A 24,214-nucleotide genomic window follows, 5' to 3' on the forward strand; every position below is an offset into this window, starting at 1 on the left:
GGATCCAACCTATTGAGATTTTGAGGAGTTTTCTATATTTGGGAAAAACAGAATTTCTGAAATGGTATTGTCTCAGAATGTAACATTGTAATAGGGTCACTAGGTGTAGCTTGCCTGAGAGATTTAAAATAAATCATTATTACCTTTGGCATCATTAAAATGTAATTATAAAACAACATGTGAAACATAGAGAACTTTTACATTTAAGGAAAGCCTTTGACACATAAGGTGGTTGTGTGTGTGTGTGTATGTGTGTGTGTGAACATGGTATATTATTGAATAGTTTGAAAAGTGATTATCTCCTCAGCATATTTGTGATTATAAGAAATTACAAGATTATAAGAAAACATGGGAACCCTGAAGAAATGAAAAGTAAGGGCAAGGTGGAAAAAAGAAGATGGGTTGAATCAGTGCATGCTGTATGAACTCTGCTAACATGGATAGTGAAAATATATTAATGCTAAGCCGTAAGAGCGGTCCCACTTGGCAGAGGCTGCCACACCTAGTGTCTTGTTGTCTCCCTTCAGCAGTCTTTGTGGTGTGTGTGCGTGGGTGAGCAGTCCCCTCTCAGTGTGCTGCTGGATGTGTGAAGGAGAAAGTGTCTGTGGGTATTCTGTGTGATGTGGAAAGCGTTTCAGACCAGGGCTTCCTAACCTTTTAAGATGGACACAGCCTTTGTGTGTCGTGTGTGATGTCGGATCCTTCTGTCTGCCAGAAGGATCTGGCATTGGGCAGGGACCTGCCTGGAGCCGAGGCCACCAGGTTTGGGGAGGGAACTGGCCTTGGTACCTGCTGCTTCCCTTCTTTGGGGCTGACCCCTGTCCACTGCCCTCCGTCTAGGGAGGAGGAGCCAGAGCTCCTTCAGTCAGTGTGACCGGCAGTGGCAGGGCAGCTTTCTCTGACTGGTACTCTGACTGGACATGATGTGCAGGGCAGAGCACAAAGAAAGCCTGCAGTGGTCATCCTGTGTCCTGGACCCTTCCATGATTAGTTAAGGAATGAACAGTTTTCTGTGATAGCTGACAATTCCCACCAAGGCTTATGTTGTTATGATGTATTTAGTGATTTTTCTTAGCATGATAAGTCATTCGATCTTTTTTATGTGAAAACAATAGACTCTAACCCGTAGAAAATTACTAGACATCAGATGAATATAGACTATAGCTTAATTTTCCCTTGTCAGTCTGCCTCTGAATATAGCTTTAAAAAAAGAGAGAGAGATTGCCTAAGTGTCCAAAAAGTTTTTCTGTTATCTGTTCAAGTAAAAATGATTCCTTGGAATGGGACATAGAGGAGGGGGATAAAAACAGTTCCAGGCTGTGAGTATAAGGGGCATATGAAGCATAAACAAATTTCATGTTTAAACTTGAGTTCCACCCCAATATACCTCATTGTATATGTGTGAATATTCCAGAATGCAAAAAACCAAAATGGAAACACTTCTATTCCCAAGCATGTTGAGACAACCTGTATAATACAAAAAAGGTCTTGTTTTTATGTGTATTTTTTCCTTTAGTACGTTACCAGTTCTGACAGGAGTCACACTTCTTTTTCTGTCACCTAGTACAAAGCCTGGTAATGTGTAATAGGGTAATTGAATAACTTGAATTTGTTGACAGTTGAATTAATGAATTTTCAAAAGGCAGAATTATAAGCCATTTATGAAATATGAGAGAATTTTTCCTTTGACTTCTGTCAAGCGCTCAGAATATTCTGGAAAATTCTTTTGGAAGACTTGAAGTTGCCAAATCAATATTACTTCCTGACCAAGTTCTGAATATAGTAGACATGTAAGAATCAGGTGTTAGGGAATTAAAAGCATGTGCTCCTGATAAGCCATGTTCTCCTGTATCCACTGAGATAAGAGCTCCAGTTTCCACCTCTGTCCCCTGGGCTAGACTCGGGGCTGCTCTAAGGGAACTTGTAGGACAGACAGACGTCTTAGGTGGAGGGAGGGAGACAGGAAGCTGCCACCTCCAGTCAGCCTTGTCCAGAGCAGGGATCATTGTTTGTTCCCTACAGCTAGGCAACTCCCCTCAGGTCCCAGGGGAGGGTGGCTTGCGGGAAGAGGACAGGTGTGTGGAGGGACAGGGACTCTGTTACTGCTGGTGGTTCTGGTTTTGCTCTTGGCCCATTGACCTTGCCTGTAAGTCTGAGCCAGAGGCAGCGCCTCTGACAGCTGTGCTCTCTGCTTTGTGACCCTAGCCTGTCTTTTCTTGCCTTGCTTCTCTGTTGATCCTTCTGGATTGCTGGGGTACACTGTCATTTGCCCTCGAAGGCTGTGTACTGGATTAGATGAATTTGCTAAGAACCTGCTCCAAGGATTCACCGTACTTCCTCATTAGCTTCCCCACCCCAGGTTCTTTCCACCTGTGCCATCCAGCTTTTTTGATGCTCTCAAGTCACAGTGTTCAGATCTTCAATAAGAAAGCTCTCTGCCTCCGGAGGATGCCCCACCCACCACCACAGTGATGCACAGGGGAAGGGAACAAGGAGCTGAGTCACCAGACCTGAGCATCTGGGGATCAGTCATGATCTGGGGTGACCTTAACCTCTCTGTCCACAACATTCCGCGTTCATTAGAGGAAAGGAGGACAGGGAGAGGGCCCCAGTGCAATTTTGTGCCTAGGGCCTCTGCACACAGTGCTTGGCAGGGGAGGCTCCTTTGGGCCCCAAGGCTGGGGAGCAGCCTCTGTGTGCCTGGGAAGCTAGCCTCCCTCAGGTTGGGAGGCACAGTGGTCTCTGGATCTTCTTTCTTGCCCTCGTGCAAATGCGTGGCCTGGCTTTGTTTCCGGCTCGGTGGAGGGACAGTGCCTGCGAAATTGGGGTTTCTGTGACCTCACCCCAAGGCTCACTGTGGCTCTGGACTCCTCTGTTGCCCCCTTCTTCACAGGGAGTGGGAGCGCTGCCCCCAGTGGTTCCTGGGGGAGCCATGTGCACTGAGGAGCTGTGTCCTTCACACACCTGCCTCCATTGCGGGAGTGCTGGGCAGATCAGCAGTGGGCTCTGCCCTGGGAGTTGCTGTCTCTGGTATTCATTTCCCTCTTTCTTAACCAGCTTGTTTACTTTCTTAGGTACCTGGGATGCTTTCCTATGCTACATTTTCTGGTATGGATATTTGTTTCTTGTAGGACCACCCTTGCCAAGAGAGAGACAGACAGAGACAGACAGAGAGAATGAATAAATGAATCAGGGCAGCCTAGGTCTAGGTCTACTGAAGTGTCTCATCCAGACAAATCTCTTTGACCTTCGCTGCAAGAGGTAACCTTCCACAGGTGGTAGTCTCCTCTGTCAGGCCAGCATGTTGCCAGGCCCAGGCTGCATCTCTGGTCTTGCCTGATTGTCCTTTAGTAGGCTTCCTCTTCCCTCTTTTTTGTGTCTTGCCCAGGTTTTGATTGGGTCTGTCTCCCGGGCACAAACAGTAACATTGTCTCCTGAGCATTGCCACTTCTCTCCCTGTCCCAGTTTGTTACCCTTGGTGTGCAGCTGACCCTGGTTAAGGCTCTGCTCATGAAATTGTTCTTACTCCCTGTTTACTGTCTACTGCTATGACAGCCTGCTGTGACCGTAGACAGTGAAACTGAGACAAATGATTTAAAAGGAAAACAGGCTTATTTCGGCTCTTAGTTTCAGTGGTTTCAGCCCATGGCGTCTTTGGGCTTTTGTGGCAAAGCAGAGTATCACGGTGGGGAGTTTGTGGTAGAACAACATTGTGTACCCCATGGCAGGCAGAAGCAGGGGGAGGATGGTGCAGGCCCATGTTCCAGGGATAGCTTTGTCCTCCTCTCCTGAGGTTCCTCCACCTTCCAGTGGCACCAGCAGGCTGGGGATCGTGCCTTTACCATGCAGGCTTTGGGGCGATGTCTGAAAGCTGACCCATCATATGCAGGGCCTTCCCTGTGTGCCTCCTTAGACAGAATCCTTGTTCCCATGGGAGAACAGTCCAGCCTGCTAGACCTTGCCTGTTCTCCTTTGTGTTTTCAAAGGCTCCAGTCAGAATAAAAATGAATTCCCCCATTTCAAATATCTCCTCATGTAGTGCCTAGGTTTTCTCTAGTTCTTTTTGTCTGTTTAATCTGGCTTTTGGGGTTTCCTGTTCTAGTTACACTTCTTATTTATTCCTTTCCCTGTTCCTCTTGCAGTAAAAGACACATTATAAAAACATATCATTTTGATATTTCTGGGTGTCTGTGACGTGGCATTAAGCACACTCATTACTGTGCAGCCATCACCGCCTTCCTTCTCCAGAACCTTTTCATCTTGCAGACATGCAAAGCAGGTGTAGCAGTGCATGCCTACTCATCCTGGCTGCATGGGAGGCTGAGACAAGAGGGTTTCAAATTTGAGGCCAGTCTGGGGCATTTAGAAGACCTTATCACAAGAAGGAGCTAGGGCTGTGGCTCAGCACTCTTGGACAAGGGTCCAATCCTTGTCACCGCAAATGACAAAAACAAGAAAACCACAGCTCTGTACCCAGTAAACACCAGTTTCCCCATTTCCTCCTCTTCCAGTTCTCTGTAATCACTTTCCATTTCTATAAATTTAACTCCTGTAATGTAATATTTGTTCTTTTATTTCTGGCTCATTTCGCTTAGCATAGTGTTTTCAGAATTCGTGCATGTATCAAAATTTAACTCCTTTGTCAGGCTGCATAATATTCCATTGTGAATAAATCATTTTTTGGTCCATTCATTTATTGATAGATGATTGGATTCATCTACCTTTCGGCTACTGTAGGTAACTCTGCTTTGAACATGAGTGTGTGAATACGTGCTCAAGGCCTTGCTACCATCCTTGAATATATTACTCGAAGTACAGTTGCTAAATTATGACACCATCATACTGTTATCTTCTACAGCACTTTGCTTTTGTCATTTGTGTGTGTGTGCGCGCGCGCTCGCATGCATGTGGATACCGGGGGATTGAGCCTCATCCCCTGACCTGCTCCTTTTAATCCTTTGAGATGTGGCCTCACTGAGTTGCTCAGGGTGGCTTTGAACTAGGGATCCTCCTTCTGCGGCCTTCCAGCTGTCCAGGATTGGTGGTGTGCCGTATTGCCCCAGGTAGCGGCTTTCTTTACCCTAATCCTCGCTCCAGCCCTGCCTGCTTAAAGCAGATGAAGTGCCCACACGGTCAGGATCAGCTTGCTCCTCTGTCAAGCCTGGGTCCGGCCTGTGGCATCCTCTTGCTGATTGCTTGTGATCCAGCCGCGTCCAACTGTGTGACAGCAGCTCCTTGCCTTTGGACAGAGCCATGCCAAGGTGGGAGGCCACACTGCTGGCCTGAGACTGTGGCTTGGAAAGCTGTTTGGGCAGGCGTGGGAACCAAGTGGGCACAGCACCTGGCCTCGTCCACGTGGCTCAGCCCAGTGTTGTTATCTAAAGGGTTGACTCATTCTCCAGATGGGTTTGTACACCTTTTCACAATTTCTGGCACCTTTCAGGGCATTGGAAGGTGGCGTGCAGTAAATGACACTGTTTTTCCTAGAGTCTTGAATCACTTGTGAAATCAGACAAAAAGAATTTAAAGTGTTTCAGTGGGGAAAAAATTACTTTGAAGCTAAAGACATCAGAAAGAAGTTTCCTTCTAAAATTTTTGATGTGGGAAAAATGCTTCCTCAGTTGTGGAATTTTATTGAGAAATTGAATTAGTTATGAATAAAACAATACGAGTGAAAATGTTCCCCTCTGAGGGCCTGCTCTGCCGAATAGTTTTTCTGTGTGTCCGGGTTAATGCTTCCAGTGTTGCTCTGAGTTCAGGAACTTAGTGTCACAGAGGTTACCCCCGCAGGTTTCCAAGTTTAGCCAGCCAGGCCAGTGTAGTGAGACCCCATTTCAGAATTTAAAAAAATAAGAATAAGAAGTGTTGAGGATTCAGATCAGTGGGAATGCCTTGAGTTCAATCTCTAGCACTCTCTGAAAGAAAAATTAAAAAGGAAGCTGAGGCTCAAGTGAGAAGGTAGGAGTGTCCTTGGATTTATGGCTGGGTTTGACCTTGACTGTGTGGCCTGCAGCTCCACTGCTGCTGTTTCTGAAGTGATGTGGATAAGGAAAAATGCTTTGCATGTGCATCACCCCTCTTTCCTTGAAACAACCAAAAAAGTCTCATTTCAGCCAGTTCCTAGGTTTTTGCAAATTTTTTTTTGAGTGGATTTGGCAATGTAGGTAAGGGTACTAACTGAGGGTAGAAGAGTGGTGCTGAGAGTTGAAACGTAGTTGTTATCTAATATCAGAGTAAAACAGTCTTGGAGCACTTGTTCATAATTCAGCTGAGCCTGTCTGTTAGGCAGGAAGCACTAACTGAGCAATCCGGGTATAGAGCCCACGTCTTCCATGGAAGGGGGACCTGAGATGGCTCTTATTTTATACAGTGTCATTTGCTGTGCAGAGAGCATTGCAGTCAGCCTTGTGTGTGGATGATCGGCTGGAAGGTGTCCATGGCTTTTACAGAATCTGTGTTTTTGTCAATAGATGTACATGTTGGTTTGAGATTTTATAAGGACTTCCCAAATTTAGCACTCAAAAATGGGCAAGGGGAGAAAAGTGCCTGAGAAAATTAGGATCTAAGGCTGAGGCTTCCCTGGTTTATTTGCTTTGTTTTGTTTGGGGTACTGGGGACTGAGTCCAGAGTCTTCACACTAAGCAGCATCCCCAGCCCTGTTTTTATTTTTTGTTTTTGAGACAGAAATCTTATTAAGTTGCCCAAGCTGGGCTCACACTTGTAATCAGTCCTTTTGCCTCTGCCTCCTGGAGTGCTGGGTTTACAGGTGTGCATCACTACACCCCGCCTCTAAATAATTCCTTTATAGTTAATAACTCACATTTCTTAAATGCAAGGCTTTTAAAAATGTGTTTATCACTGGGAACATCGTAATGTCATGTGTCTCATCATTCTGATTGGATTCATGTATAGATTCTGTTGCACTTTTATTAGGACATGTTACTTGTGGGTAGAAGACTCTAAAATGACTTGGGACTGTAACTGCTACTATTTTCTTGCATGCAGATTTGCACACTGTTTCTAAGAGCAAGTCCTTAGCAGGTAAAGGGGAATGCTGTTCCTCTCAGTCACTGTCCAGTCCCCTCAGCTGCCCTTCCCCTACCAGGCCTGGGAGCGGGTGTCACACAAAGGTTTGAGCCTATTTTCTTCACTGCTGGATTGTTTGATACTTTCTACCCTTTAAGTTCCTAGGAATGGACATCTTAGTCTACCGTGGAGTATTTAGCAACGGTACTCATTGTATTAAAAGAGTTGTTACTTTTTTCTCCCTGTTTTTTGCACTACCTCCAGGACTCATTTAAGAGCCACACCTCCCATCTTTTTTTTTTTTTTTTTTTTTTTTTTTTTTTTTTTTTTTTCTTTTTCCTTTTTATCGGTACCGGGGATCGAACTCACGACTGCCTGCTTGCAAGGCAGGCACTTATGCCGCTGAGCTAAACCTCCAGCCCCCACACCTCCCATCTTTTAAACTAAAAGAATTACTTTCATATACTTCATATGGACTCTGAAGAAAACACCCTAGGAAAATATTAATGTGGAAGGCTTCAAAGACAGAAAATTGTTTTTTTCTTTTTTTCCTTTTCTAATCTGCCGAGGGTGACTGAATCTAAACTTAGTGTGCAGTTCCATGATCAGACAGTCGGTCAGCTGGGCACCTTCGGGGAGTTTGTAATCCCAAGCTGCATGGGTGCCACAAATGTTTGCTTCTGTTTTAGTTTCTTTTGAAAGCTAAGGTTGCGTTAGTTTGTTCTTTTGAGAGATATGAACGTTTACATTTCTCTTAGAGAAATGAGCACACTTCAGTGATGGTTTGGAGGTGCTGGAACTCCCCCTTGTGGGTTTCTAAAATAATGTCCTACAGTAAATGAAAGCATAGCTTTTCTAATATGAAGATCTGAAGTATTTCTGAGCCTCAGTGTAATACCATAAGTCCAGTGGCTCAATATATACAAACTTTGTTTCACTAGCAAAATTATGAAGACTACTGTGTACAGTTATCTCCAGTCTGTGTGTACCCAGGTATATATGAAACATAAGTGAATTTCACATCTAGACTTTGGTCCCATCCTCAGGAGATCTTATGGTATAGAATGTGGAAATATTCTAGAAGTCCCCCAAATGCAAAATATTTCTGGTCCCAAGCATTTTGAGTGAGTTACTCAATCTCTAGTGGTTTATTTTTGTTATACTTTAAGCTAATAGAACGATTTTACTAGTGACAAATTATAAATTTATACATGTAGAAGTAAAGATTATGAAGTACTAGGTTTTCAATTGTTTCAACTCATTGTGAAAATGTAGTTTTTAGTCATCTTCCAGATTGTGTCTTTGAATTTTGAGTATCTCCACATTTGAAGAAATAGTTTAGGGAGGATAAATAGTTGTAGATCTCTTTTTAGAAACTTAATGAGTTTTGAACATGTGGTGATGTTAGATTTTAAGAAGTTTTGATGATTTTGTATCAGTTATGCACATCAAATGTCAGATTTTATATTTTTTAAATTTTGGGGTTTTTTGGAGACAGGATTTCACTGTGAGGTTCAGGCTAGGCTTGAACTCACAGTTGATTCTCCTACCTCAGCTTCCCAAGTGCTGGGATTGTAGGCGCGCACTACCACACCCAGCTATATTTTTTATTTTATGGGCATTATCATTTTTAGTTTCTTACCCATTTGAAGCTTTCCCAATTCCATAACATCTGTGACTGTGTGTCTTATATTTATTCGCTTACCAGCGGTATGTTGAGGGTCAGTTAAGTGATGGGCATTGTGATGAAAGCACCGAACAGGTTGCTTACAGTCTCCTCAGATCTTGACTGGGTGATGACAGTTTAGCAAGGAGGATCGTGAAAGGATGCTGCAGGTATGAGCTGTGAGAGGATATTGCAGCCGAGGCATGAAGATGAATTGGTAGTAGGTGGAGAAAAGGGCAGGGGGGATGTGGTTTAAGGCAGAGCAGACTCAAAACTTGTAGGAGAGAGCAGTGGAAAATGTCCCAGCAGGGCTGGCTCACGAACAAAGAAGCAGCAACAAGGCATGTGCCTGAATGCTGTAGCTGCAGTAAAGAAGGTGGCACTGGTGCCAAGTGAGGAGTCTTTGAAAAGTTCTAAGGGTCTTTGAAGGGTAAATTCATAAACTTTTTTTTTTTTGGTTGTGCTGGAGGTGGAAGCCTGAATTCCACCTCCATTCTTGTAAATTCCCACATGAAACAGTGTGCAGAGTGGCATGGAAAGGGCAGACGTGGAGTCAGGGAACCAGTAGGAAGTAACTGTACCATAAACCTTTTCTGTAGTTTCATGTGGTTAGAGTATTTTGGTTTTGCAGACCACACAGTCTGTGTTGAAAGTAATTGGCAATGGTAGAATAGAGAATAACGACCAGCAGCAGCAGCAGCCCTGTCTGTGATCACCAGCAGCTCTGACAGGTTCACAGTCACCACCGCGGCTAGGGCAGTGCAGTATGGGAGGAACTGCACAGCCACGTTCTGGTGTGATACCGCTTACAGAAGCAGCTGGGGCCTGAGTGTGCCTCTGGGCACAACTGGCAGACAGCCCCTGCTTTCCAGGAGACTTGAGAGTGAAGGGCAGGGCAGGGAGACAGCTTAGCCTGCCCGGCAAGCTTGAGGTCGTGACTTCAATTCCTTGTTCAAAAAAAAAGTGAAGCTCAAGCACAGGCTGGGCAATTTAGTAACTTAGACTCAGTCTCAAAATAAAAATTAAAGTAAAAATGTCAAAGAGCTGAGGATGTAGCTCAGTACAGAGTCCCTGGATTGAAACCTCAGTACCACAGAAAGCAAAATAAAACTCTCACAAAGACTCATGAGGAGGCCAAAGGGCAGTTGAAGAGGTGCCTTTGGTGTACTGCCGTTATGTGTTTGAAGGTGAGTTTTCAGATTTCTACCTGCACATCTTGGGTTGACTGTGGAATGTGCAAAGGTCTGAGGTGAAGGGGTCAATATGGGCATGCTCAGCTTGTCAGAGAGCACCCTTGAGATGGGGGCGAGGCACCCACAGCCACTGGAATCCTGTAGGAGGAGGTACAGCCTAGAGGGAGGAGCAAAACCCAGACACACAAACAGTTAAGTTTGAGGGAGGAGAAACCTGCAGAAGTTCCTGTTGGATTTGGCTGTGGAGACTGTGATTGTGGTTAATGCAGTCTTGCAAAAGTGTGGCTTTTTTTGTTTATGTCTTTGGTGGAGGAATTTGTTCATAGAAAGACTCAAAAATCTAGTTAAGCTTTTAGATTGAAGTTATAGATTATGTTTTAGAAATACTAGCAGTTACAAAGCCCTAATTTTTTAAAAGCCTATTAATACTTGGTACCATTTCTAGGCCTACAGTATTTAAAAATGTATTTACTGTATTTAAAAATGTAATATATTTTATTCTTTTTTTGTGCACTTACCTCCCAGGATGACAAATGGGGTAGCAAATGGGGTAGTTAAAGCTTTGGTGTGGTGGTGGGGATCAGATGTAGGGCGTCTTGAGTACTTGAGGACATGCTTTACTGCTGAGCTACAACCCCAGCCCCTAGATATATTTTTGTATAATGTACTGAAGTTTTTAAAACGCTAATAAGCTAACCATGATTGTGGTGATTCCATTTTCTTTTCCTTTTTTTGGGGGGGGGGACTGGGGTTCAAACTCAAGACTGCACGCTTACAAGGCAGGCGCTTATGCCACTGAGCTAAATCCCCAGCCTGTTGATTCCATTTTCATTAAAGCATCTTCCTGGAATTAGTAGAGCCCACATACTGTTAAGTAATGTAGGTTTTGAGGAATGTGTGTGTGTGTGTGTGTGTGTGTGTGTGTGTGTGTGTGGCTTTTTGAGACAGGGTCTTGCTATGCAGTTCAGGCTGGCCTTCTGAACTCGCTTCTTAGCCCAGGCTGGTCTCGAATTTGCAATGATCCTCTTGCCTTACTCTCCTAAGTAGTGGGATTATAGGTATGTACCACTACACCTGGCTCATGGGAATGCTTTCTTTGGAGATTTGTGGCTCCTTTTTATAATCACTGTGCCAGTGACATCAGCTTTATGAAACAGGAAATCTTATAGCCTGGATTCGTGGATTGATGTGTCTCACTAATGAGCATCTCTGTGTATTGTACATGTGCAGACTCTGCCATCCCATTCTTAACAGCTCTGTTTCTTGATTGCATAATTCCTTTGCTTGAGTGTGTATGGCTGTATTTCTGTGTGGCTGGGACCCCTGAACTTGGTTCATATACCTTTGTCTCTTGCACTCATAGCTCTTCTACATACTACAATAGGCGATTGAATTTGGACATTTTTTTAAAGTTTTGTCAACTCAAGGATCATAGCTTCTTATGGTCATTGTACTGATAGATGCCATACATAAAAACAGTTAATTGGCTATTGTAAAAGTGGATTTTTGTATTTAAACATTTATTAGCACTTATTAGAAATGCTGAAAGACTATGTTCATGTGTGTATCAGAACATCCTTACCTGCTTATTATTATAAGCAGATAATACTCGTAATTTTCATGTTTCTCATAGGAGAGTTTTGATTTCCTTTAGAAGATAACCTCACTGTCAGCACAGATTTTTGTTTTGCTCACTGTTATGTTTCCAGAAATAGAATAATGCCCAGCACTTAGCAGACACTCAAAAAGGAATAAATAAATGTGGGTTCTGAGTAAATGATGGGTTGTTTACTGTTAATGCTAGCATCTGCCTTTTGTTTCCTAAATTCTTTCCCCCTTTTTCCTTATTTTAGGCAGAAACCACTAATACCAGCCTCTTACAGGTGCATCTGGAGTGCAGTTTACATAATAAAGTGTGTCAGCAATTAAAGGTAAAATAAAATATTTAGTGTTTCCTTTCAGCCTTCTTTCCTTCTTGCCTCTGCTTAAAAACAAAAACTGAAGCAGCACTCATGTTCCATTCTGAGAAATAACATGCTGTTGTCTTCAGTGCTTTTCATTTTCAAAAATTTGAAGTCAAGCGTGATGTCTTGAACTCGATCCCTGGTACCACAAAAACAACAAAAAAAAATTTGAAATCACAAAATTCAGACAATTTTTTTTTTTTTTTTGAGTTTTGCCTTTTTTTCCTCCCTCTCCCTCCAATTTCAGAGTTGTTACCTGGAATCTGATGATGTTTTGCACTTACAAATGAGCATAATTGTAACAATGGGAAACTCCTCAAAAGAATTTGAAGAAGACACTCAAGATTTGTTAGATCATCTCTCTATTGTTTATGTAGCAACAGATAAATCTGAAACCTCAGGTGAGATGAAATTTTACAGTTTTCATTATAGTGCTGGGGGTGTAACTCGGGAGTAGCATGTGTACTTAGTATGTATAAGGCCCTGAGTGTAATCCCCAAGACCAAAAAAACAAAACAAAATAAACAGCAAACTTTGTTACAGCATGTTTTCATTAACCTTGCACCATCAGTCAGTAGCATTTTCTTATAGAGTGCATCAGAGCAAGACAAGACTGAGAACCTTTGATTTTATTACGAGATTACAGTAGTAACTGGCTCTCAATCTGCAGCTGTGTATAGGGCTGTATTATTATGTTGAGGGTAAGGCAAATGACCAGTGCAAGCTACTCTGAGTCTCTGTGGAATAACTGTGCTTGGAAATTTATGTGAAGTGTTAGAAGTCTTATGTCTCTTATTTTTAAGAGTTTTACTGAGTTGCAAAAAGCTTGGTTGGCCACATCCTGCTATTTTGTGTTCTTGATAGTCAGTGCCATAGCTAGTTGTTCTCAGATGCCTGACAAGTAAAATTACAGTAGAATTTTAGTGGTCAGTTCTGTGAATTTTATCTTTGGGAATATGTGTTCCATAAGTAACCTACCTCATCACTTTAACTTGCTGGTAATTTTGGTAGGGAACACATATTGTATGACCCATGAAATTCATACCGTAGGATTTACTATTAGCCTTTAGCTGTGGTGACTGTTCTGTAGGAAAATGGAATATAAGTATATGGAAAATATCAATACAAGTATATAAATATGTGTGTAAAAGGAATGGCACAAACAGTGCATAGGAAACATAGTTTTTTATTTGAAGTTTCCTTAGTTCTGGAACAGAACCCAGGTCCTCACACAAGCTAAGTGTATACTCTTCAACTTAGCTTCATGCTGAGCCCTGTCGACTTCTGAATTATGGGCCGGACACCAGTTACCTTCCAGTCCTTACAGCTGGCGGGAGTCATGATGAATCGCAGGAGAGCTTTTTCTGTCTAGGGTTTATAGATTCTCCTAATGGCTGGGTAGACACTAATGTGGAGAAGACCCCTTTCCTGTGGGGAGCATATCTGTTGGAAGGGCTGAAAAGAAGCCAGCCTGTATTCTGACATGCAAGAGTTTCTTTCCAAACATGACTGTTCATTCAGTTAGCCTCCTCTCCTGCAAAAGAACATAGTGGAAGCCTAAACTTACAATTTCTCTCCTGGTAATTCTTCATCCTTTAGAGTGCCCACATTGTTAAGCCAGTCATTTTGTAAGGATCTTTTTCTTGTGACTTAAAAGAATACACAAAGGAAACAGCTTCTGGTTTTGATTACAGCATTCAAAAAATAGGTTAACAGTTTTGTAGAGATGTAGAATCAGTTACTGTATTAAGGTTCTGGAATGAGATGACTTTTTTTTTAAACCTCATTGCTTTAATTCTTTTGGACAGATGATTCGGCAGTGAATATGTATGTGTTACATTCAGGAAACAGCCTTATATGGATCCAGGTATTAATAAACACTTAAAGTAGAATTTGAAATTACAAGTGGGCACTGAATTGCAGGGTATGAGGGCTTTCAGGAACAGATGGAGAAATAGTTGTATCTATTATGTTTTGCTTTCATTTAAACCCAATCTTCCTTGCTTCAGTCCCACCTTGTATGAAAGATACCCCCATCTCTTTGTAGACACCACTCCTGAGCAGTTGTTGGGTATTCTGATCTGTGCTACTTAACTTATTTTAACAGAATGGGTACAAACTATGAAAATACTCTCCCAAGTGAGAGTAGTAATGTGGATTTTTCTTCTAATAGGATGTGCATCACGTCTCACAGAGGAATGCTCTGTCTCTGCAGTTTAAACCAGTGCTGCTACCTACTTCTGCAACCAACTTCACCAAAATTGCCTCTTTCACTTGCAAAGGTATGCATTTAAAAGGTATTAGAGGTTGTCTTGTCCTTTCATAATCTAGTTGATTGTTTGGCAATACTGTCTGTACGCTAATTTGAAACTGCAGATGTAGAAGGGTTTTATAAAGGATTTAGTTTCAATAAACCAGAGTCTTTGTGTTTCCAAGAGGTGAAATGATGTAAAAATGAGACTGTGACACTTGTATTCTGCTGTCTCTGTAGCGATTTAAGCTTTAAAGCTTCCTTTGGTGGCTTGCAGGACTGGGATAGACTTGTTTGGTGTGGAGGTGTGGCTTTCATGACCCCTCAGCTGTGTTGCTGTTTCCTCTCCTTGTGAAGAACGTGGTGGATGTGTAGTGAATAGAACCCTGGTCCTGTCTTCAGGTGGACTTGAAATATACAGATTATATACCCAGCCTCACTTATATTTCAAGAGATGTAATTTATAGCAGTAAATGAGATATAATTTATTACTTAGGTCAGTAAAGATCTAAAGGTTTTTAATACTGCATTGATAACAATTAGGAGAGAAAACATGTTTGTTTTAAATGGAATACAAATCGGTGCAGGCTGTTTTGGAAGGAAAATTGTCAGTTTCTATAAAAATTTAAAATACATTTATTTGTTCTTCAGTCTTTAGTTCTAGTCATGCGTCTTACAGTCTACTTCTGTGTGTATTTAAAACTACATTGAGTTGAGTGTAGTGGCTTGTGTCTGTAGCTCAGCTGCTCAAGAGGCTGAGGCAGGGGGATCAGTGAGCCTGAGCACTAGGGTGATACCTTTTCATACCCCCCTCCCCAAGTGTACCTACAGAAATGTTATTTGCAACAGAATAACCTTTAGGCAGCCACTGACAGCTCACTGTTAAATTGAGCTCACTTTCTGCAGTGACTAAAAAGTGTCCATGGTCTTGCAGCACAAGCACTCTGTGTCCATCTTGATTTTTAAAGGCTGTCTGTTTATGCGTAGAACTCCTGAGTACTCAACAAAGTGTGAGCAGTCGTTTCCTCTGCTGAGATTGCAGGTGCAAAGGTAGATCTTAGGTTTTTCTTTTTCTTTTTTTAAATACTGTTTGAATATTTTGGAAGCATATGTGCAACTCTAAAGAAAATCAAGTGCTAGCATGTGAGTTAAAAATGCAACATTGGTGATTTAGCCTTATGACCCAGAGCGAGGAAAGCCTAAAACCAGTATTTTTATAAACCAGCAGTTTTAGAATGCACTCCTGCTGGTCAGAGGGAAGCGCTTCTTGGCTGTCAGGGTTCATCCGTGTGTTTTTGATTTTTTTTTTTTTTTAATTTTACTTAAGGAGAAAAGAAAAAAAGCAGAGAAAGGGTACAAGTTATACAGATTTACAGAAAAAAAATGAACAGTAGGAAATCACTAGTTAATGGATTACATATTGTCATCTTAGAAATAATTGTTCAGGTCACAAAATTAAAGCTTGTAAAGTGGACATTCCATCAATGATACTGCAAACAGTTCTGTTCAATGATCCAATAAAACTCTGTGATATCATTTTCTATCTTATACACTTAAATATACATGCAGTTATATAGTTTAGAGCACTTTCTTTTCCTCTCTTTTGTACAATGACTATTACACATTTTGGGTTTCATTACTCCCCCAGTTCTTATTACTTTTGGAAGAGAGTAAAACCAAATGTGACATAACAGAACAGAATCGGTCAAGTCAAAAGGGTGGACATAATAGATAATGTAAAAACATAATACAAGGTGATCAACAATGGTTACCATAATGCCTCCCGCTATCTCTAATAGAATTGCCTATATCGTTAGTTATAATACAATTGAACAAAACAGTAAAGAATAAAACCGACAAAACCAAAACATTGGAGACATTGTAGGTCTTCAAAAGTAGATAAAAGTCAACGAGAATGGGCGTTATAATGAATCTCATTATCTTCACAGCTGATGCCTAAACTTTCGAACCTGATACTATCCAGCAAAACAGAATAGGGGAACATCAGTTAAAAACCAGATGGTGAGAGTAATACAGGGCTTTAAATCGAGGTAATGGAAAGTCAAAGTGGGTTACTATAATATATCCTGCTATTTTTTTTCCTTTAATTAAAAGGATAAAAATAAAAAAGTAAATAATGGAGTGGAGATTGAGATAAAAGAGGGCATACCAACGAAACAGCGCAGATCAAAACATAACCATTTAAGCAGAATAGTGTTTCACCACCAGATAATCCTGACCTAAAAGTAGTTACCATATTGTCTCTTTCCTTGAAATCCTTGAGTACAACTTCGTATACTGTAGCATTAAGTATATCAAAACAATGTAAAACCATTTAAGAGAATGACAGCATTACAGAGTATTTAGAATCGACTAACAGAAAATGAACAATGGTTTCTGTATAATCTCCTTGTCTTTAAAAGGTTTTTGCTTATACTATCGTACATAATAAAATCCAATAAGATACAACCTATTTAGACCATTGGAGACAGAAGGACAAAAGCTAGATGAGACTTCAAAACAAGATGATACTAAATCAGTATTACCTATTAAGATGTCATTTTCTCCAAAATAGCTGTTCCTATCATCCAATCTTCTCTGCCTCATTTCTGTTGAGCTCTTATTCTGTCAGTAGCTGTCAGTTTGTCTTCTTCATTTTGTTCTCTGCTCCATTCGTTGTGGCCTCCCCGCCACTATTTCTGGATTCTTTGTATTTTTCTTTTTTTAGAATATCCTGCAATACTCTCTGTAGAGTTGAATTGGTGGTTGAAAATTCCCCCAGTTCCTCTTTATCCTGGAAGCACCTTGTTTTTCCATCAATTTCCAGGGACAGTTGTGCAGGATATCTCAATCTTGGCTGGAGATTATTATCTTTCAAAGCTTGAATTATTTCCCCCCACGCTCTTCGTGATTTGATGGTTTGTGCAGAGAAATCTGCTGTAATTCTGATGGGTGCTCCCTTGTAAGTGGTCTGTTTCTTGTCTCTGACAGCTTTTAATATTCTGTTCTTGTATTGAATTTCTGGAATTTTTATTATTATATGCCTGGGTGTAGCTCTGTTTGGGTTATAGGTAGCTGGGGTCCTGTATGCCTCATACATCTGAGTATATTTACCTTTTGCTAAATTAGGAAAATTCTCCTGGATTATTTCTGTGAGTAGCTTTTGTAGTTCACTTGTTTGTGTCCCTACTTCTTCTTTTATGTTCTTAATCCTTAAGTTATGGATCCTCTTATCATCTTCTTGTCTTTGTATTATTGCTGTTTGTTTCTTCGTTACTTTTAAGAAGTTTTTCATTTCATTCTCCCATATTACAAGTCTGCCCTCCAGTTCAGATAGTCTGTCCTTAGTTTCTTTCAAGCTGTTATGCCAGTCTTCGATAGACTTCTTAGTTTCTTGGTAGTCCCTTTGAACCTGCTTCACGTATTCTATGCTTTCCCTGTTTTCTCCATCAAACAATTCTCCCCTCTTTTTCTGTTCTTCCATTCCACCATCTGTTTTTTCTTGGGTGGTGCTTAGCATTTCTCTAACTATTTTGCATACTTCTAGCTTCAGGTCGTTGATAACTTCATTCCTGAATTGGTCTATGAGGCTCTCTATATGGCGCTTTATGTCTATTGGTGCGGTGTCCGCTATTGCCTGTTTCTCAGAATTGGGGGCCGAGGAGCCTTTCTTGTTGCTGCCTCTTCCCATATTCTCTGTTCCTTATATATGCAAGCTTATATGAGAGGCCCAGCTTCTCTCCCTGTCAGCCACAGCCTGATCAAATTGTGCTGGTTAGGTATTCCCACTCACCGCTGCGCACCAGGCAGCCTACGCGGGGCCTGCCCCTCTGGGCCACCGTCAGGCTCTGGGATCTGGGTTGGGCCAGCCTACCAGGTCCGCTGGCAGCGTCACGCAGGCCAGGCACTTTTCACCAGTCCCGCCCGAGAGGGGGATGTGTGGCTGGAGTCCTGGAGTCGCCACCGCGCCCTGCTCCCGCAGGACTGCTCGGGCCCAGAAAGTCCGCTGGAGTCAAACTGTGGTGGAGTGTCAGTTTCTCTCACTCACCTCGCCACAAGTCAGTACATGCCTCCCTGCCCGTCCTGTTTTCGACTCCGTTCGCAGACTCCCGTTCTCAGAGCTTCCGCACGTCTCTCTCCTTGCCGAGCCGATGTAGAGGCATCCAGCCACCGCGCTGGGAAACCCAAATTGCGGCTTCCAATGGCGCAGGGTCCAGCCTCCGCACCGAGGCTTTTCTGATCCTGTTTTAGCACCAGGACTGCATTCCAAGTTTGTTTCTCTCAGCCCAGTTTGTTCCTGAGTCAGCAGAGCATAACTCCACCTGCTTATGTCTCTTTAGTCCACACCATACCTGGCTTCTGAGCCTAGTTTTTCTGAGAGCCTCTGGTAGTTGCTGTTATCTGTCCGCCATGTTCTCCCGGAAGTCCATCCCTGTGTTTTTGATGGCAACCTCTGTGTGCTCTTCTTGGCCTTCCCAGAGAGCTCTGTACTTCATTCCGTCCTCTCTGACAGACCAAGAACTACCCTCTTATTTATGTTAAAGACAGATCTGTGTAAAGGAAGAGCCACAGAGTATTACTTCTTAACTTTTTCCCCCAAAAAGAAGAAATGAAAGGTTTGTAAAAGATGGGGGTGAGGACACAGCCCTCCCATGGGCAGTGTGCCCACCCAGCACACAGGAGCCGGAGAGTGCATTGCCTTATAGGACTAATACAGAACTCACCGCAATACTAACCACGTCCACAGAGCAAATTAAAAGTTATAAGTAAAACCTGTATCTTATGTTTGTTCAGGCGTAATGAGGCAAGATACTTATACTTCACATTTATTTCTTTACACAAAAAACAGCTACAACATGTGATAGTGGAATTATAGAAGATGTGAAGAAAACAAAAAGTACTCCGACACTAAAAGCATGCCTTTCGTCCCCTGTGGTGCACGGGTATGTTCTTTCTGCTTTCTCCAAAACTGCAGCCTTTCCCTCTCTAAATGCTTCTGAATATAAGTGTTCCAACCGACTAGTCTAATTCTCTTTCTGGAGCTGCCTCCCCATGTACCTGCACTGCAGAGACGGTGACAGGTCTCCTAGCAGACTGGGGAAGAGGGCGCTGAGTAATTCAATGCATGATGTGACAGGTCTCCTAGCAGACTGGGAAAATGTGTAATGTAGGTTCCAGGCCCCTCAGGCCGCTGGGTGGGAAGAAGCGCCCACGCTGAGTGCTGAGTGGCATTCAGAGCTCTTTGCCCTGACCTCTGCCAGCTCACATCTTCTGGCCTTTGCTGCTGTTGGTGTGAGCTGGGAGCTTGAGGCTGGTCACTGCCCCCGCAGGGTTTTATGCTGCTCCGCTCTTTGCAAGTGGAGGCTCCTGTGAAAGCTGATGGTTTTCTTGCACTCCGGGCTAACTGCCCACGCGTCTGCTGTCCGCTGTCCGCAGGTATTTCCAAGTGGACTCCTCTGCAGCCCGGTTTCACATGGAGAGTCACAAGAACGCGTCAGGAATGTGGTCTGTGTGGTGCCTCAACCATTTTGACCGAGGTGTCGTGCTAAAGGATGTGTTTGTTTCCAAGGAAACCAAGCACATTTTAAAGGTATATGTTTCTCCAAGCTTTGGTTTCTTCTTAAACCTTTACTTTGACTTTAGTCAGATGCTATGCAGTTAAGACATATAAAATTCAATTTTGATATACAACTTAAGTGAGTGTTTTTCTTTTAATATTTTGGAATTGCCTTTTTTTTTTTTTTTCTTTTTCCTTTTTATCGGTACCTGGGATCGAACTCACAACTGCCTGCTTTCAAGACAGGTGCTTATGCCCCTAAGCTAAACCCCCAGCCCCTTAGAATTGCCTTTTAGGATCTTGGTTTCTCGGACCCTCCCCAGCCCCCTGCCTGCTTCTCACCTTTAAATGGTTGTTCAAGGAGCTTAAAATAATCAACATATAGCTTTTAAGAATATTTACTCTTAACATTATTTAAAATGCTGTATGATTTGTACTGAAAAGATTTTATTTTACAACAAACTATCTTGATTAATGATAAAATAAGAGGGTTTGCAAAGTGCTATTTACAAAAATAACAAGATCATCTTTGTGGAGCCAGTGATATAGCTCAGTGGCACAGTGCCTACCTGACACGCATGAAGTCCTGAGTTTGATTCCTAGTACCAAAAAAAAAAAAAAAGATTGCATTAGTGAAAATGAACATAATGGCATATTTAACAGTATTTCAAATATTGCAGTCTTTGTTCTAGAATTAATTCAGTAAAATTACACTTTGCAGTATATAGAAGAACTTCAGGATCGTATTTTATAATGACTTTAAACATAATTAGTGTTAGGAGAAGTAATCTCTCTTGCTTCTTTTCTTTTTAGATTCTGAATTTCACTGGCCCTTTATTTCTACCTCCAGGCTGTTGGAATATATTTTCTTTGAAACTTGCTGTTAAAGACATTGCCATAGATCTATACACCAGTATATTTTTGACTACAAACCTAGGTGCCATTTTTGCAATACCTCTACAGATTTTCTCAGCACCAACCAAGGTATTGTTTACAACATCCTGTGTGGGTTGTAGTTTTTAAAATAACAACTTGCCTTTTTACTTTTGGTGCTTGGATTGGATAAATGGTCTTAAGTGTGTGTTCTTCATGGCTTGCTAAGAAATTGAAGGATATCATCAGGTCAATTTTGGATGGTAAATTTGTTGACAGACTGAAATCTTTATTTGAAAGGATCTACTTTTCATGAAGTAATTTGAGAGTATTTAATAATATAAATCATTCCAAATTGATCAGTTTCATTTTTATTATTTTCAAATGTGATTTTTCTTTTTCTTCTTTTTTTCTTTTTGTGGGGCTGGGAATGGAACCCAGGGCCTCATGCATACTAGACAAGTGCTTTATCATACTGGGCAACATCCTCAGCTCTTCAGAAGTCTTAAAGCAAGAAATATATGCTTGCTGTAGATAGCATTTTCCAAATTTCGTTACATACCACAGTGACTGGAAATAAATTAGCTTGTTAAATGATTTATTAATTCCTCTTTTAAGTGACATTTAGTTGTTCGTGTAACCATTGAAATTTCTTAGTGGGCCAAACGTAAAGCCTGAAAGGCTTCACAGGAGAATACATTATAAAATCTGGGTAAATTGTGTTTAATTTAGGTTCTCTTAAACATGTCTCATTTTCTCAATGTTTGTTTATTTTTTTATTTAGTTATTGTTGCTTCCTTTTGATCCAAGCTATTCTGTATAACACTAGGTTCTACTTTTTCACTGTGAGACATTCATGCAATCATCTTTATGATTTTTCTCACGTATTAGTGTTGATGTTTCACAGTTAGAAATACCTCGTGTTTAGCTGTAAGATTGAACATAGGACTTCGCAAATCAAACTCAATAAAAATGTGAGGTTAATACCATTCATATCTTTTGAACAGGGCAGATTTCTTAGAACTTTTTCCAGCGAAGAGGCCCTGGTAAGAAGAGTGAGGAGGGGAGACGATAGAAGGCAGTTTCAGATGTGTGTGGAAGTAGCAAGTCTGGATTCCAGATCTGTAGGAAATAGGATGTTAAATGTCCTGAGCAGCTAGGACTTACTATAGATTGGCATACTCTTCCTCAGAGGACTAGAGTACAGTTGAAAAACAGGCAAAACAAACAAACAAGAAAAATGTTCAGACTTCCCTGAAACTAATTTAATCTTTAATTTGTGTGGTAGCTGGGTGTCTTGTGGATATCTTTATGGGCATTGGTGATTGTACTGAATCTACCGCCATGACCCTTCTGTGAGAGGCAGCTCAGATTTCTCTGACTGATTCAAGGATGAAGAAAACCAAGACATGTCTTTTTAGTTGTCTGGCTTCTGGTGAAAGGGGAGAGCACTGAGGTGGAGGCCAGCGTCTGCTTCATGTTTTAGTGCATTAGGATTTTAATGCCAAGTGTTGTGATTTAAGTTATTCATATATTACTTTTCAATCTAGGAAGGGAGTCTGGGTTTTGAAGTGATAGCACATTGTGGCATGCATTATTTCATGGGAAAATCAAAAGCGGGTAAGTATTTTGCCCTTAGGTTTTCTGTAGAATTCCAATTTGGGGGGACTGGGAAGTAGTGAGTGAAATTAGATGGAAAGTTAATTCTATTAAAGTAATTGCATCATATGCTATTCTTAGAGCACATGATCATTGGCAGAATGACTTCAAAACATCCAGGCTACTTGTGTAAATAATGTTCTTATTCTTTAGTAGCTTATGCTTTAAAAAATAATATTGTTTGATCATTGGAATAGCCTCACCAGGAAAAATTGGAAGATTCTGGATCATTTATAAAAGAGCTGATTGGAAGCCAGTAAAAGCAATTTGGAATTGCATTTGCAGACTTAGGTTACAAGGTGTAAATACATCTTGGGGGGGGCCACTAACAGTGGTATGAGATCGAAGGCCGTGGAAGTAGTTTTTAGTGTTCTAAACTTAAAAATATTTTTCTTTTGCATTTCGATTTATTAAGCTCTTTAAAGGGAGAGTTAAGGTACAGACATTTCTTTTGGGAGATTCCCATTTTCTTCCTGGTACCCTGTGTAGTGCAGGTGAGCAGGCTGGGCAGCATGAGGAGTGACCCATGTACAAACGTGCAGCTTACGAAGCATAAGGCCCTGGTCTGCTCTCTTCTGAGAAATGGCATTTGTCTCCCTGGGCTTCATGTAGGATCTTCACGAAAGAATCAGATGATGAACACGTTTCCATGGAAGCAGTTTTAACATTTCAGATTTAAAGTTCTAAAAAATGCTACAAGTATAGTCTTAATTTGTTTCAGGCTGTATTCACGAGCCATGTGTCTTTTATGTTAATACCTTTACATAATTCAATTTTATGTTGTTTTTCACATGTCTTTTTACTTTGATATATCATTTACCATTGAGTTAGAGGGGCTTTGAGTTAAGTAACAGAAGAAAGAGGTGGCATTTATTCACTTTTGAGTCCTCTTAGTTTGAAATGTTTTAACAGTGAGCCCTTGAGAGTTATGAGTGTGCTGTACTTTCTATAAGCCTAAACATTTAATTTGGTCTCCCTTTTAGAGAAACCTCACTGGGATGATAGCCTTTCTCTGGATCGGTCTACCTGGGATATGGATTCAGAACTTGCAAATAAATTATATGAAAGATGGAAGAAATACAGAAACGGTGATGTGTGTAGGTAAGTCTTCAACTTTTTTCTGTAAGCAGTGGGAGAAACTATTACATAGTTTTTTGAAATTATACTCCTTTTAGTAGTTGGTGACATTTGTCTTTATTCTTTTATTTTGACAAATTTCAACCTTCAAAAGATTTGAAAGGGTAATAATGCAGGGAGCACCCAAATATTCCTCAAGTAGATTGTGTTTATGAGCTGTTCATATTTTACCATTTTTCCTGTTTGCTACATTTTGTATCTTTGTTCCATACATATTCACTCATTTTTTGCCAGGTCATTTGAAAGTGAGCTATGTGTATCATACTTCAGCTGTTAACACTTTACTAGGAAATTACTTATTTCCATTGCTCGCCCAGCAAACCATATGTCAGTGAAACTGACTCATGTAACATACAGTTATATTAACATTTCCTTGGTTGAAAACATTTATCATAGGTTTGGGGTTTTTTCCCCCTTAGTTCCTGGCATGTTTTAGGGGCAGGCATTTCCTTGGTTGTCTTGTTTCTGTAGGCTAGGGCTCTATCTCATTTCTTACCATGTTGACAATTTTTGAGTCCAGGTCAGTTTTTTTATAGAACATTCCACATTAGATTTTTGTGATTGATTCCTTACGTTTACATTCACATTAAGTATTTTCAGCAAGAATACCAAGTACCTTATTGATCTTCTGTCTTTTTTTGTTGCATTGTATCAGGCAATGCAGAAATGTCAGATTGTCCCACTATTTATATTACTCGATTTCATTTAGGTGATGCATGATGGACTTCTTCACTTTCAATGCTGTTTTCCTTTTTGTAATTAAATAATGTGTGCTATGATGATTTGATATTTATACAAATGTATTGTTTCCTAAGAATGTTTCACTCTGTGTTTTAGCATTCATGGATAATCCTTGCCCAGTTCCATTTTTAGAATGACAGCTGCAAA

The 24,214-nt window shown here is 41.2% G+C and overlaps 1 protein-coding gene across 2 annotated transcripts in view; it reads left to right on the top strand.

Moving 5' to 3' along the window:
• The window catches only part of Tmem131l (transmembrane 131 like), a 146,694-nt gene that overhangs the window by 84,488 nt on the left and 37,992 nt on the right, over positions 1–24,214 (top strand). For both annotated transcript variants that reach the window (XM_013160335.3, XM_063260864.1), the window contains exons 8-16: positions 11,739–11,816; positions 12,097–12,250; positions 13,658–13,716; positions 14,023–14,131; positions 18,950–19,043; positions 19,537–19,690; positions 20,471–20,641; positions 22,081–22,150; positions 23,173–23,290. In XM_013160335.3, coding sequence (XP_013015789.1) covers positions 11,739–11,816; positions 12,097–12,250; positions 13,658–13,716; positions 14,023–14,131; positions 18,950–19,043; positions 19,537–19,690; positions 20,471–20,641; positions 22,081–22,150; positions 23,173–23,290 — 1,007 coding nt within the window. The remainder of the gene's footprint in view (positions 1–11,738; positions 11,817–12,096; positions 12,251–13,657; positions 13,717–14,022; positions 14,132–18,949; positions 19,044–19,536; positions 19,691–20,470; positions 20,642–22,080; positions 22,151–23,172; positions 23,291–24,214) is intronic.

The sequence above is a fragment of the Cavia porcellus genome, unplaced genomic scaffold (genome assembly GCF_034190915.1).
Source record: "Cavia porcellus strain 051 isolate PalLab524CR breed Dunkin Hartley unplaced genomic scaffold, mCavPor4.1 scaffold_14, whole genome shotgun sequence".
NCBI lineage: Eukaryota > Metazoa > Chordata > Mammalia > Rodentia > Caviidae > Cavia > Cavia porcellus.